This window comes from Xylocopa sonorina, chromosome 8 (genome assembly GCF_050948175.1).
Source record: "Xylocopa sonorina isolate GNS202 chromosome 8, iyXylSono1_principal, whole genome shotgun sequence".
NCBI lineage: Eukaryota > Metazoa > Arthropoda > Insecta > Hymenoptera > Apidae > Xylocopa > Xylocopa sonorina.
The window spans coordinates 7,596,585-7,610,690 of NC_135200.1; the positions used below are offsets into that span (position 1 = coordinate 7,596,585).

At 44.5% G+C, this 14,106-nt stretch overlaps 1 protein-coding gene across 1 annotated transcript; it reads right to left on the minus strand.

Moving 5' to 3' along the window:
* Positions 1–697: 697 nt before the first annotated feature.
* Positions 698–1,154, minus strand: LOC143425992 (chymotrypsin inhibitor Ani s 6-like). The gene is made up of 3 exons (XM_076899093.1): positions 1,072–1,154; positions 873–1,003; positions 698–796 (listed from the first exon to the last, which is right to left on the minus strand). Exons 1-3 carry the CDS (start codon positions 1,121–1,123, stop codon positions 698–700), a joined length of 282 nt encoding a protein of 93 aa, XP_076755208.1. The 5' UTR covers positions 1,124–1,154.
* Positions 1,155–14,106: the final 12,952 nt, after the last annotated feature.

The window sequence follows — 14,106 nt, forward strand, 5'->3', positions numbered from 1 at the left end:
GATCGCGCTGCGCCGGGGGTTAATGGATTTTTCGTACCGTCCTACCAGCTGTAATGAGATAAAATGCTTTTAATGTCCACTCCAAGTACCTTTCCACTCTGGAAAGCACTCGTTTGACAGGATACACGGTTCGGAAACCGTGTTCGCGTACATAAACGTTTTACTACGGGCTATTTCCGTTTCTCCGTTGCCCCCGTTCCGCGCTCTGAAACGCTATTATAATATATATATATATATACTCGTCGAGCATATTTGCCTTTAATTAACGCACTGGAAATTATTCGGATGATTTTTAAGCGGCTCGTTTCGATTGAAATCCGCGAGACGGTGGGTAGGACGACGAATCAGGAGCTCGTTCCAAACTGCTGCGATTGATTTACTCGTTCGAGGAATTATCGCGCAACCATTCGCCCGTTTTTATGTTTTATATTATAGAAGCTTAATTAATTCTCTCTGTTTATATTCCACGGCAGTGTTTTAAACTGTGAATTATTTTTTGAAGCGAAATATTAGGGATGCGATGATTTAGCACACGTGTCTCATTGAAACGTGATTCTCTTTCGTTTAATTTCCGTATACTTGAAACATGAGATTCTCGACAAATTAGATCACACGAAGAATCTCCAATTTTTATCTCTGCATTTTCCACAAATTTACGACCTCGAAAGCGACACTTGGATATGAACCACCTTGAAAACTAACAATCTTCTACCCGCACGCAATTCCCAGTGTCTTCTTTTCTATGATAATCCCTCTCGCATCTGCAAGCGCCTTTTTTGTCACCTGGCAGGCATTTCTGTGGCAAGTGAATTTCTGTCGTTAGAACACGAGCCCCGTCTCGATTCACCTCGCGAACAGTTTCGAACGCTCACCACGAGACAGTAGCCACGTTCTGGATCAGCACAGGTTTGCTCGCAGGTCCTTCCGCAAGGCGACCAAGTCTCGTTCCGCGGACATCCTGGCGCGAACTCGTTGTCATATTCAGCTCTGACCTCCGCTCGAACTGACAGGCGAAATTCTCCGTCGATTACTCGCGAATTACGCGAAAACGAAAGCAGGGAAAACACTTACGAGCGACGAGCATCAGAGCGACGAGCGCGAACATTACGACGATTCGATGCATCCTGGTTCTTCTTGACGATATCACTGGAACACTTTCGCAACTGTAATGTCGAGTGTGTCGATTTATCGAGTTTTATAGCCTTGTTTTCTGAGCACACTTGTAGTCGGTCTTCCTCGTGTCGCTCTGTTATCTTAGCAAACATGTACAGGCTAGTTAACGCGTTTTTAATAACGCGAGAATGTCAGCGTCCATGCGTCTTGTTCGCCATCGCTCTTCGTTCGATTCAGTTAGCTAGAACAATTAATCGCGCTTAAATTGATAAATATTAATTTTCTCGCTACAATTCTCATCTCGAATACAAATTGATCGATCTCAACTTAAAACGCAACACTTTTTCTAGCATCTTTGTAGATTTTCGAAACGTTACGAGTGACCTTTGCGTGTAGCAAGAACTGGTCTACCCACAAACTGTTCTCCACCGCAATAGAAACTGAATTTGCGAATGTTCTGGTCGAGTAACGTTCCAGCAGACGTCGAGCGATATTCCGTGGACTTTATACGCGAGCCAGAAGTGCTCCATTGACGTACACGCACGTCCATGAGCGTTCCTCGTCGACGACGAACTCGCAATTACGACTCGTAAAAAGCTTTTCATCCGCTTTTCACGCGTATGCAAAGGACACGTGGCGTGTACGCTTATATTTGCATGTGTAAGCTCGATGAGTCCGGCGCTGTAAACAGCGACGCGACACGTCGCGAGGGTGACAGGTACGTCGTCGAGAAACGGACTGCGACGGGTCCGTCGTGTTCCTCGCCGGAAACACGGTCCCGCGGCGTAGCCGGAACACGCGGCCACGCTGCGTGACAGCGTCCCAAACGGTGCGCCGGAAACGTCCTCGGACGTTCGTTAAAAATGCAATTCGACGCGAGACGACCAGCGTCCCGGGGACTTTCGAACGCGTCTGTACGCGTGTCACGCGTTCTTACGTCGGACACTTGGTAATCAGCTGCTGATTAATGCGCTATTATTAACGCGATGCGGTGTTTGCGTTGGCGTGTAGCACGCGATGGACTGTCCTGCGTGCGGAGTGTTCGAATATGTGAACGTGAAACGCGATTCACTTTCGTAATTTGAAGAGAAATATTTGTGCGGTGCTTGTACACTGGCCATTTTTGTTAATTGGTAGTAACGTTCTTTGCTTGAGGCTTTGTTTTTTATGGAAATTGATTATTAAACGCGACCAGCTGATAATATGGAAAGAAAGAAAGATATTGTTAGGTGTGTTGGTTGGGCTTAAAGATCGAAAAAAGGCACTTTCAAGACGGTGCACAGTGTTCTTCTATAAATGGTATATTTCTAATTCTACTGTTCTACTCTCTTTAGTATCTCTTATGAAATAGATTTTAACTCTATACTAGCCAGTAGTCGTTGATTTTTCTGGCCAATTACCATCACTCCTTGTACTCTCATCCCTTGACGAGAACTGTGAACCCTAAAATCCCTCGTCTCTTTATTTTTCCTTACACAAGTTCGATTAATACGTGTTACTAACTGGTAACCTACTTAGAGGTTATTCTAAACTAACAAAAAAATCGATACACTGACGTCATTTCCCGTATTACAGTTTAAATTCGAAATGAGACACCAGCAAACCCGAATCAAACTCGCCTCTGCGTCTCCATTTATTATACATTCCCCGCTGTCCGCGCGAGTTCCGTCGCAATAAATAATCCACCAAACACACGAGCGTTCCAGAAAAAAAAAAAAAAAACAGAAGAGAATCGTTACCATCGATCTCTCTTGGAATATCCGACGCGTTCGCCAAAAAGGCGTCGCGGGCAAAAAACACGGAATAATTGCCACGCGTAACGTCGTCGAACCACCACCCGCAACCGGAAACGCGGCTCCTCTTCCGCCGCGGACGCGACGAACGAGCTCGACGGGCGGTTTAAAGCGTGCACGAGCGGTAGCAGAAATCGCAAAACAGGGACCAGCTTCATAAGTCAGCGTGCAGCTAACGTTCGCGTGTGCGTGCGTGTCCGTTCGCCGCGTCGATGCATCGCGCGGCGTGCGATCGATGCTGCGGCCGCCTCTCAAGGGGTTGCGTAGTTAGTGGCGTAATTTTCCCGGAAACGGCCGCGTCGTTCCCCGCGGCGAGTCGCATTCGTCAACCTGGTTGGAGTTCTCGGTTGCTCCATTTTTCAGCTGCTCCAGCTGCGAGCCCAGGAGGGTGGTTTCCGCGCCCGCGAGACTCCATCCGCGGCGCCCAGGCCTTCGAATGGCAGTCTGCCGGTTTCCGTTACGCGGGACGTGACGTCGTTAGATTTTTTCGCGAACCACGGAGAACGTATCGACGACCCTGGCAGTCGACAGGGAAAATCGACGTTACGATCCTGGTTTTCTAGCTAAGGAGAGAGAGAAATCGATTAGCTGTGCGCGCGCGCGCGCGCACGCGATACCACCCCCTCGACGTTAAGTAAACACTGCTTTACGCTTTGGCGATCAGTTTTTTCGTGGAACAGTCCTCGTTAGATGTATACAGAGTTGTATCTTTGTGGGTTTTGAGGAATCTTGTTCGAGGAAACTGTGTAAGATCGCTTCACATTAATTGTTCTTTTTTCTTCTTTCGTTTGAATCAAGAAACGAAGGAAGTAGAGAGTTAAGATGGCGCGAGGATCGGTTTGAACGAGTCAGAAACAAGATTAACAATCCCTCGTTCATCGATATTATTCTCTATCGCAGAAATAGAAACATCCAGAAGCTCTATTATCGGTACTCAAATTTTATTCCTCGTTTCGAGCATCGTATCGCTCGCGATCGAGCGTGTAGCCGTGTTTCGTACAAAACTAGGATCACGAATCGCTGGAATACTTTCGCATATATGCAGATTAACATCCGGTCGTGAATGGCTCGCGAAACGGTATGCGCGCGCGGCTCGAACAGTGGATTTCACCGTTGATTTATTCGATTCTCATTGGAACGAGCTGCGTGCACCAGGTAGACAGAGAGTTTAAAGGCGAGCCGTAGCAACTTGCCCAGCGTATTGCCTGAAACGCTTGCAACCCTTTAACCGGCGGACGCTTTGACGGATCGGCGATACGTGCGCGAAATCGCTTTGCTTGTCCTCCGCGCGGAACGTACTCTCGCTACGCGAGCTGCGATCGAAACTTTGCTACCCCCCGCGCGATTCGCGGATGATAAATCGTGAAACGGTACCACCTTTTGTATAAATATTCCCTTTGACCAGCTGCATTCAGTCTGCTCTGATTTTCTCGCGTCTCTGCTCTTAACTCGATCAGCGCGTCTACTGCGAATCTTCGTTGCGATTCTCTTGAGGGGTTCCTAGGACTAGGAATTTATTTTTGCGTGTTCAGAATACTCGTGGCAGGGTGCAAAGTTAAGAAGTCCTTTTAAGAGTTTCTGTTCGGTGTTACGTCGAGGGACTCTCCAAAGAGACTACTGTTCTCTTAATCGTCTCTCTACCTCGGTTCATCGACGTTTTCGCTAAATACCAATCGTTACTGTTTTTCGATTCTTAAGCCACTGACTTCTTAGAGAAGGGTGGTGGTGTTTCTGGTTGTCGCTACCGTATTTGTTCTTGAAATCCCTGGTTTATGGCTCCCGCATGCGCCATCGAGGTCATTGGAGAAAGATAAATTATGGCATACCCGAAAAATATCAAAAGTTTAAGACGGTTGTTTGTAGCGGAAGGCCTTCTACTGCGCCTTACTGCTAGCCGCTACACTCTGGTATAGGATAAAATAAATGTACTCGACTTGGAAGGCTGTGGAAATGTTGCGACACGCGTGACAGTTTTGCAGACGAGTTCACCGGGGATGATCAAATTTCGTTCACACCGAATCGTTCTATTAGCGCGTTCGTATTTTCACTCGGTGTTTCGACGGAAACCGCAGGCGATTTTAATTTCGCCCCGTTGCGAGCGCTTTGGTAATTCAGTTTTGAAATATTGAAAATCCCACGCGACGCGGCAAATGTTTTCTGTGTATGCATTGTTGATGGCCGGCTGCATATTCATCGTTGCGTCTAAATAATCGAAAAGGACGTTCAATTGCCTGGATGCGCACCCCGTGACTGTTTTATTTTACCGCCAATGGGTGGAGGAAAACTTTTCATTTTAGAATTACTCTTCATTCAGAGAACAGCATTTAATTTAACTACAGGGTGAGAAGTAACGAAACGAAGGATTTTTTTGTCGATATTCACTGAACATAATGAAAATCAATTGGACTGGGATCTCTCGAACAAAAGTTTCCAAATCTCGTGACGTATAAGAAATTTAAAAATGCACGGGATGATTTAAATAACATAAAATTGAGATCAAAACGAGGATCCACGTTCGTTCTTCGATCTCACTCGTAACTAAGCAATTGTGCGAGTGGAAAGCGTAAATTTCTCGCGATCGAAAATCCGTGCGTTCGATTAAAAATCAAAACACGTTGTCGAGCATTCTCAGCTTCCAGCTTCGACCAATAACCAATCGCGAGAGTCCAGATGTGTCTTGGGACCAGACGCGAGGCTAATATATTACACGGTTAATTCGATGCGTACGCGAGCGATGTAAATCAAAAAGTAGAGGCAACGCGGAGATATTTTTTTCGATAACGAAAAATGGAAATATCGAGCGCCGCGGCAGAAGGCAGAAATTCCGTAGACGGTGATTCACGAGCGCGTTGAAAAGAACGAACAATTAGTCGACAACGTCCCGCGATAAATATCGCCTGGCAACTGATACATTTTCTACCGATTAATTCGCGAATCCCGCATTATTTATCGCGCCGCGTACCAGCTTTCGACCACCGACTATAAATCCCTCCCCCGTGGCTAGAATGTATCCCCCATAAAAGTGATTAACATTCTCAAGCAATCGCCTCGTGTCTCGAGTCTCGTCGTAGCCTAATATCGTTTCAGTCTGGCGAACTATCTTGAATATTTTTAAATACCAGACTATATGACGGGAAGATCGTTAATGTCGAGGAATTTCGAGGGTGGTTGAGGATTCTTTAAGAAAATTCGAGCCAAGTTTGTCGATATATTAACTCTTTCCTATGCCATAAAACTGTGGAAATTATTCAGGCGTGAGATTCAAAACGTGTGGATTTTAAATGTAAGATGAATGCAATTCTTGAAAGTAAATTGTATCTAAATAATTTTCGATACGAAAAGATTCTTCGTTCTGATGAACATCCCAAAAAAAATTCTCTTACTTCGTCTAAAATTCATATTCTCACTCCCTTTTCGTAACAACTGGTGTAATCGTAACTTAAAAACGATTTGAAGCTAGAAAACGATTCTCAGGGTTTAATGACACGCGTGAACTGCTGTGAGGCCGTGTGGTATCGATCCGATTCTACTTAAACAGTTATCTTCCGTGTCACCTAAATAACGAGAGGCATCGATGACGTTCCGTCGAGTCATCGGAAAAGTCGACAGCCTCTCCCAACGGGTCGAGCGAAAATAATTGGCCGCTAATGAACGAGGCTGCCACAGTCGTGACTCTCGTTCCGTTCGATCCCATTCTCGCTCTCAAAGGGATTTCGAATGTTTCGTGTCGTCAGGTGAATCGTGGCTGAAGCTCTTCTAACTTGCTCTGCAACCACCGCCGCCATCTTGTTTCGACGTTTAGATTACTATTAAATATAGCGTACTTGCATAATTCAGCATTGCGACTATTGTTTTTGTACGAAACAGAAGATTTATTTTATTTTCAACGAAATGAATTTGTAAAACATCACGCATTTTGATAGTTTCTTAAAGGTCATGCTGCAGTATAGTTCGCGAAATGTTTTACAACATTGATAACGTTGAAATTGTACAGCGTTCCACCGCGAGGTTCGCTTTCAAAGTTCGAGGTTTCAAAGTACGCCAACTTCCGCCCGCCTCGCGGGATAATTTTCGTGAAATTTTTCCGGAAGATTTAATTAAAAGTTTATTAACCGCCTTGTTACGTTAACTTCGTTGAAAAAGCTGAATTATTTGCGAGGGCAAAGGAAGCGGTCCTCTAGCGAAAATTTGAAAACCTTGCCAGAGAGAGCGAGCGAGCGTAGCCGAGACTATTCGAGTACAATTCCCTCTGTGAAAATTGCCTCTCTGATAAGTAAAAATAGGAGAGAATTCGTTTAACACTCGTACGAATCCAATATCAGCGGTATAGCGATATTAAATTGGACGCGTGCGTACGCACGTCGAACTACATTTCGATTACAGATCAAGCGAGGGGCGGTAGCTATATCGCGCTACCCTCGAGATACTAATAAACAGGAGGGATGGGCGAAATTAAATTCTCTATATGAACTCCGCTTGGGTCCGTTCAACCCCGATGACGCGCGAGCAAACGTTACCGTTTTCCTTCGCTTCATCCGCGCGAATAAAGTAGTACAAAGCACTATAAACATTTAAACGCGATAATTAAACGTCCAGCAAATCCGACTGCACTTTTCCCTGAAGGTAGCTGCAATTTAGCGTAACGACGCGTGTGGCGAGATTGAAATTGTTCTCCATCTACTTACCAAACTGAAATTCTGTTCATCGAACGCAAGACGAACTGTATCGTACAAAATAAACGTTTGAAAATTAAATGTCGCGAAAAATCGTAGGCGATAGAGTTTAGAAACTGATACACCCTTGCGCGTCCACTTGGAGAACGCGATAATCGTAAAGAATGGCGGTTTTAATTGGCACGGAAGCAAGTGGACGATGTCGCGTCCATTTATGAGGATCGATGGCGGACCGCAGCTACCCCTCGCGTTCTCCACTGACGCGATCTTATTCCCTGCCTGCGGGAGGCTTCGCGTCGCAGGGGTTGTCAGGAATATACGAGGTACCCGGAGGCACAATGGAGGGAAACGTCGAATAACCACGAATATTGAATAAGCACCTTATTGACTGGGTCAGGCTTACGCGATGACGAAGGTCTTCGCTTGACCCTGCTATATAATTCCACCTTTCACGGGCCTCTAATACTCTATGGGTACCGTGCTATACTTTCATCTTGGCATAAATATTCGTAGAAATTTCGTTATTATTTCCTGTACTCATTTCTGGACAAATGGAACCAACAATTGTTCAATTCTTTCGCAAATGTGTTTCATCAAGCATTTAGAAATTTTTATAATCAGTCATTTCGATTGCTTTCTGATTAATAATTCAATTGTGTTGATTTGAATATTTTCACTGAGAGGTCAATGAATTTTTAATAGCAGTTTCGTCGTCAATTTGTTCGATTAAGTGCAAAGTTACAAATTTTTAGTAGTCACGATGATTCGTGAATAAAATTAAGAGGAGGGTGAAGGGTGGGATTAGCTGTCGAAGAAAGTTCTCGCTGGTTATGCTTGAAACAACGACTCTCGCGGATTAATCGAGGTATCCATCGAGAAAAGAATTTCGACGTATCACGCTGTGTAATTAATAGCCGACGCCTTGAAAAGACGCGGGCGGGATTCTTGAAAATAACGACTCCTATCTTCCTTTAATTGCACGGCATTCATTAGGTAAATGGAAGCCTCGCTTATTGTTTTCTTATCACTCGGGACGCTCCAGCTTGAAAACCCGAATGATTCCCCCTTCTTTTCAATGCGATCGATCGCGTCGACCCGTTATTTGCCTTCGATTAAATGAGAATTTACTCCTGCGAGAGGCTTTTGTTTAACCTTTTATATCGAGCTAGAGGAAACAATAACGCACGCTCGTGTTCTCTGCGAAGTTACTTGAAAATAATTTTTAGTCAATTTTTCGTACATCTAACCTATCGATATTTTAAAGGTATTTCTAGAACAAAAAAAGTAGAAGGGTTTTAACCGATCTGCTCTCGTTTGTATTTATTCGAAACGCATTCACCCCAGAGTAAATGGCCGCTGTAATGCAAGCGTGGGGTGAGTCGATGAAAGCGACGGGAATTGACAGAGAAAACATCCCCATAAAATGTTGCGTAAACACGGGACGACGATGAACATTTTTACATAATCTTTGTAACATCGTAGCCACTCTTCGTCGTCTTTCAATTTTTCCATTAAATTGATTGTTCTCAATCGAACGCGACGTTGAGGCTTTTAATCAAAATCATCGTCGTCATTCGTGAAAAATAGTTATTCGGCTCTGAAAGCTCGAAGGGTGTACGTGTATCTAGTTCACCTAAATTGCATTCGTAAATTCCTTTTTTTTTCAATTGAAAACCAACTCTCTCCATCGCGTTTTGATTAACAACGTGACGCGAACTGTTTCGCGGTGAAGAAGACCAGCTGACGTGGACTACCGATTTCCTGTAACGAATCTAAAATCTGTTAACAAACATCGGTAAATTTCAAGTAGAAATTACGATGGAAAAGCGGTGGTTGCAGTCGTTGAGCTGATTAATCTAAATTTGATGATGTTTACGTATACGTTTTATGCTTTATGGAGCGCACGAATGTTTGCACTAATTATTATACATGAAAAACTGTTCGCTGCGAAGGAAAATCCCAGCCGTAAGCCTGCGAATAAATGGAAAAGCCGATAGTGGTGAAAAATGCAATTTTTCACGGAAGACGCATACCATTCTTCACCGTTTTGCAAGATTAAAGTCTCTTCCGTTTCTTTTTTCTTCTATTTCCCTCAGCCCCGTGTCAAATAGCTTCCTCGAAGGGAGAAAAATATTCACACTTTCGAATCACGTTTCCAAGTTACGATATAAAAATAAACTGTTCCTTTGAAATCAAATTTTCGGTTCGAGGAGTCACCGAAAAAATACTTGGAGAATTCTACAATAAATTCTTCTCTCTTTATTCTCAAGAAGCTTTCGCTGTAAATTTCAGACGCGAGACGAACAGACTTTTGAGTACGAATCGCGAACCGATTTTTCATCTCGATCGAATGTTTACACCGCGAGAAGTCGCTGGAGGGATCGATCCTCGTTGCCATCGCGAACCAGCCACCCCTTTGCGCCAGAGACGATTCTCAGAGCGCGTCGCGAGGGGTTGGCGGGCGAGCAAAATCAATCTTTTAGAAACGTCTCGCGTTTTTATTCGTTTATTCAGGCTGGCACGGGGCGCCGGTGTATCGAGAGGGAAACGGAAGTCTCGCGCAGACGGAGCGCTGGGTGGTCCCGCTAGGAACTTCCGCTAACGTCTAAGAGTCGCTTGATCAGCGTAAATTCGATTCTCTCGATAAAAATATCTCTCTAACTGGACGGACGGTCGTGTCTGCGTGAAATGTATCGCGTTGTTAAAATTGAAGTCGTGCCATTATTATGCCTCGCCTTTTTTTCAGAACGCTGGATGCTTTGTGAGAGAACGTTGCGATTTTTTAATTCTCGAAATTACGTTTTAATTAATGTTGCAATGGATCTGCGTTCTTACTGGTTCCAATTGATTAATTTGAAATTATTTACTTATGAAATGGTTATTTGTTAATGATTTTATGTACAGATAGATATAGAGTTTGGTGAGTTGTTTTAGTATTTGTACCGATATTTTTAATTCGCATATTATGTGCGATTGAGGCAGTGTATATTTCATTAATTATTATTAAGAGATCATTTGTTATGAGATTATGTTATCTCAATACATATAATTGTATTTACTTTTCATCTGCTAGATCGATTAATACGTTATGGTTATAATACGTTTCAAATTTATTCGAACTTCAATCTCTGCTCTCTTCATACTCTGCACTTTTTCATAATTTTCTGAAATCAAAAAGAAAAGTAACCAGAGCTTAAATTAAAGCCTACGCGCATAAGTTCGAGGGACCATAATGGCGCCTTTTCCCCAGCCACGCGAACATTCCGCACGGCGAAGTAAACGATGACAACGCACCTGTCTCTAGCCAGAAACTAAAACACGATTCTGCAATTCGAAGCAGACGCGTTCCATCTTCTTGCTGCGATGCGAAATGATGGGTCGCCCGTGACGCGGAACGACAGAACGGAAGTCACAGACGCGGCATCCGTCAGTGGCTTGGTCGGTTGAGTATCCTAGAGCGGATCGTTCGCGGCTTATTAGCCTCTGTTCCGTTTCTGTCAGGCCAGGAATGGGACCGCCGTCGTGTGATAAATTATACGGGATTTCGAAAATCGCATTCATCAGCTGCGCTGCGTACTCAGACACGTCGATGATGCAAGCCCCGAATTAATATTCCTGTTTCAATTGCAACTCGTAAACCTCCTCCGTAACACTGACGCGAGTCCTCGTATCTTAGCGATAGTTTCCATTGCTAACATTCGAAGATGCTAGAAACTGTTGCCAACGTCTATCATCGACAGAAAATAACTATTTCAATGGAAAGCTCGAGAGAAACGTGGATTTCTCAAAATTTTAAATTTTGTGTTATAAATTTACCCTACGTAATCACTAATTTATTCTGATCTAATCATCAATTCCGATTGATATCCTGATCTCGCAATATCCCTCTCAGAGAAGACATCCAAGCGCCAAAGGGTTAATAAATAAACCAGTACAGTTAATTCCAATGATTCCAACCCGCATCTCATCTTCCACCACAAATACGATAAGAACCAACGACGAGCATCGCAGAAAATAAGAGGGAGGGCGAAAGATCACGGTGCGACGTCGAAATTTGAAATTATTCGGCGGGTAATGACAGCAATCTAAGAAGATGGAACATTCGAATTGGCGGCCACGGAAATTAGGGGGTTGTTGGGACCGGTACAAGGGAAGGGTAGCATCTGGAGTTGACGTTTCGTCAATACTGGAGGGAAGAGCTACGGGTTCCACGGCTCCTTCGTCGCTGGGGGAAAGTGAGAAGGAGCCAGGTGACAACAGGGCTGGAGGAAGAGGAGCAGAGGGCGACGGGGCCCGTAAATCGGATAGTAAAGGGGCGTTGCGTACACGCGAGCCAAGCGCGCGGCCATCCCATTTCGGCTGAGGATGTCGCGTGATTTATAGGCGGCTGCCGCGGGTAATCACGCGGCGATCGCCGTTTATAATTCATCCTCGATTGCCTCCGCCGCTTAATCCTTTCTCAGCTGCCTGTAATCGATGAAATACGAACAAGAAAATTGAAAGTCCCCGCTTATCGGGCTTAACGAGGTGGAGGTATTACTTTTCGATTTAGAAGCGAGTCTTATTTTCGCGATACGTGTCTTGCGAACGGATCTGAATAAATTTCGATCGACCCGGATAATACGGAATGTCGTTTCGTTTCGCTCAACGTTGCGAGATGCATATATGCATTTTAAGTAAATATTTTAATTACATCTCGCAACTGTTTTCTGATAAATGAATATCGAGGCGCGCCGAGGCAAATGTTTACTGGGCAATTGAGCACGATATAAAGCTACACGCGATTGTACATTTTCTGTCTCTCTCTCTCTCTCTCTCTCTCTCTCGCTCGCTCGTTTAGCTCTGTTTGTTGTCATTTAAAAATCAATTTCTCGATTGCGAGGGAAAAGTGTGCAATTATTTTTTTAATATCGCGAATGACGCATCTGCGCGATCGTCGATCAGACATATTCCCCAGTAGGATACACAGTAACAGTGTACATGACAATTAATGGAAATTCTGTTTAATATCGCGGTTGTCTTGAAATATTTATCAGAACCAAACAAATTTCATTCTCACCTCCACGCGTTTGAACAAAGGTGAATATACTTCATCGAGCTATCATCGTTACAATTAATCCTTCGCATGTAACTAAATAATTCAAAGTTTAACGCGTGTCGTTATTCAAACGTCACTTATATCCTTTTAATATTACAAATATTGGCTGTATTATTTATTATTCCTCCAAAAACGGATATTTTCGCACCAGACAACGTAATATCAATTCGTCGCTGAAATCCGCGTGCACAATCGCTCGAAAGATTACTGCTGTCGCTTTCGTCCGCGCGAACCAGCAGTTTCGTCCAACCAGGGAGCGTGCACGGTACAGCCATTACAATCGGCCACTAACGACACGCGGTTTCTCTCATCGACGCGATTTACCCGCGTAACCGTTTCATTAAGCCCGGTTGGTCCAAGTCGCGCCACGCGTCTACCTCGCGCGCTCGTAATCGCAACCCCCTTGATGGGATTTCGCCTCGCGCGTCTTCGAAATCGGCTCGAAATAGTTGCAACATGTCACCACGAAATTATTAACGCTATTTACTGTGTCATCCCAGCAGTATGGCGCGATTTTTTCTGACTCGCGCGAAGTAATCGCAACCCCCTCGATAGAATTGTGCCTGGCGCACCCTTCGCGGAGGATCTTCGAAATAGTTGCAACATGTCACCACGAAGTCATTAACGCCATTTACTGTGTCATCCCAGCAGTATGGCGCGATTTTTCCTGACTCGCGCGAAATAATCGCAACCCTCTCGATAGAATCTCATCTGGGGCACCCTTTGCGGAGGATCTTCGAAATCGACTCGAAATCGTTGCAACTTGTCACCACGAAATTACGAGCCCGATTTACTGTGTCATTGTAGCAGCGTGGCGCGATTTTTTCTGACTCGCGCGAAATAATCGCAACGCCCTCGATAGAATTTCGTCTGGTGCACCCTCCGCAGAGCATCTTCAAAATTTGGCTCGAAATCAGCTCGAAATCGTTGCAACGTGTCACCACAAAACTATAAACGCGATTTACCATGCCATCTCGGCAATGTGGCGCGATCTTTTCTGACTTTCTTCGAAAACGATACGAGCTACCACCACGGAAGTCCGCTGTCGCGGCACTGACTCGCCAGAGGGGCGTAAACCCTCTTCGACCGATCGATCGTTCGGAGGCACGCTCGCCAGTTTTGGGAGGACTCAGCTCGGGAGGCGACGACCGAGAATACTAATTGCACTGGTGAAGAACTTGGGACCAACGTGTCCGAACATTTTTATGAGGAAAAGTTGAGGGTGCAAGCACTTTTGGGGGACTTCTGTTCGATTGTATTTAGTTTTTTAATTGGGGCGTTTGGAAGAACCGAAAAGAGATTACTGTCGATGGCCGCGGTTCTGGTTAAGTGTTTTGTATGGAAATACAATTTTATGAGACAAATTCGAAACTGGATTGTATATTATAATTTTTAATTGTAACGAAGTTTCATTGGAAAAATGTACTTA

Coding starts and splice junctions, on each gene's coding strand:
- LOC143425992 (XM_076899093.1), bottom strand. CDS start 1,123: ATGCATCGAATCGTCGTAATGTTCGCGCTCGTCGCTCTGATGCTCGTC. Junction 1,004..1,071: donor CGCTCTGATGCTCGTCGCTC/GTAAGTGTTTTC, acceptor TTCGCCTGTCAG/TTCGAGCGGAGGTCAGAGCT. Junction 797..872: donor AACGTGGCTACTGTCTCGTG/GTGAGCGTTCGA, acceptor CACTTGCCACAG/AAATGCCTGCCAGGTGACAA.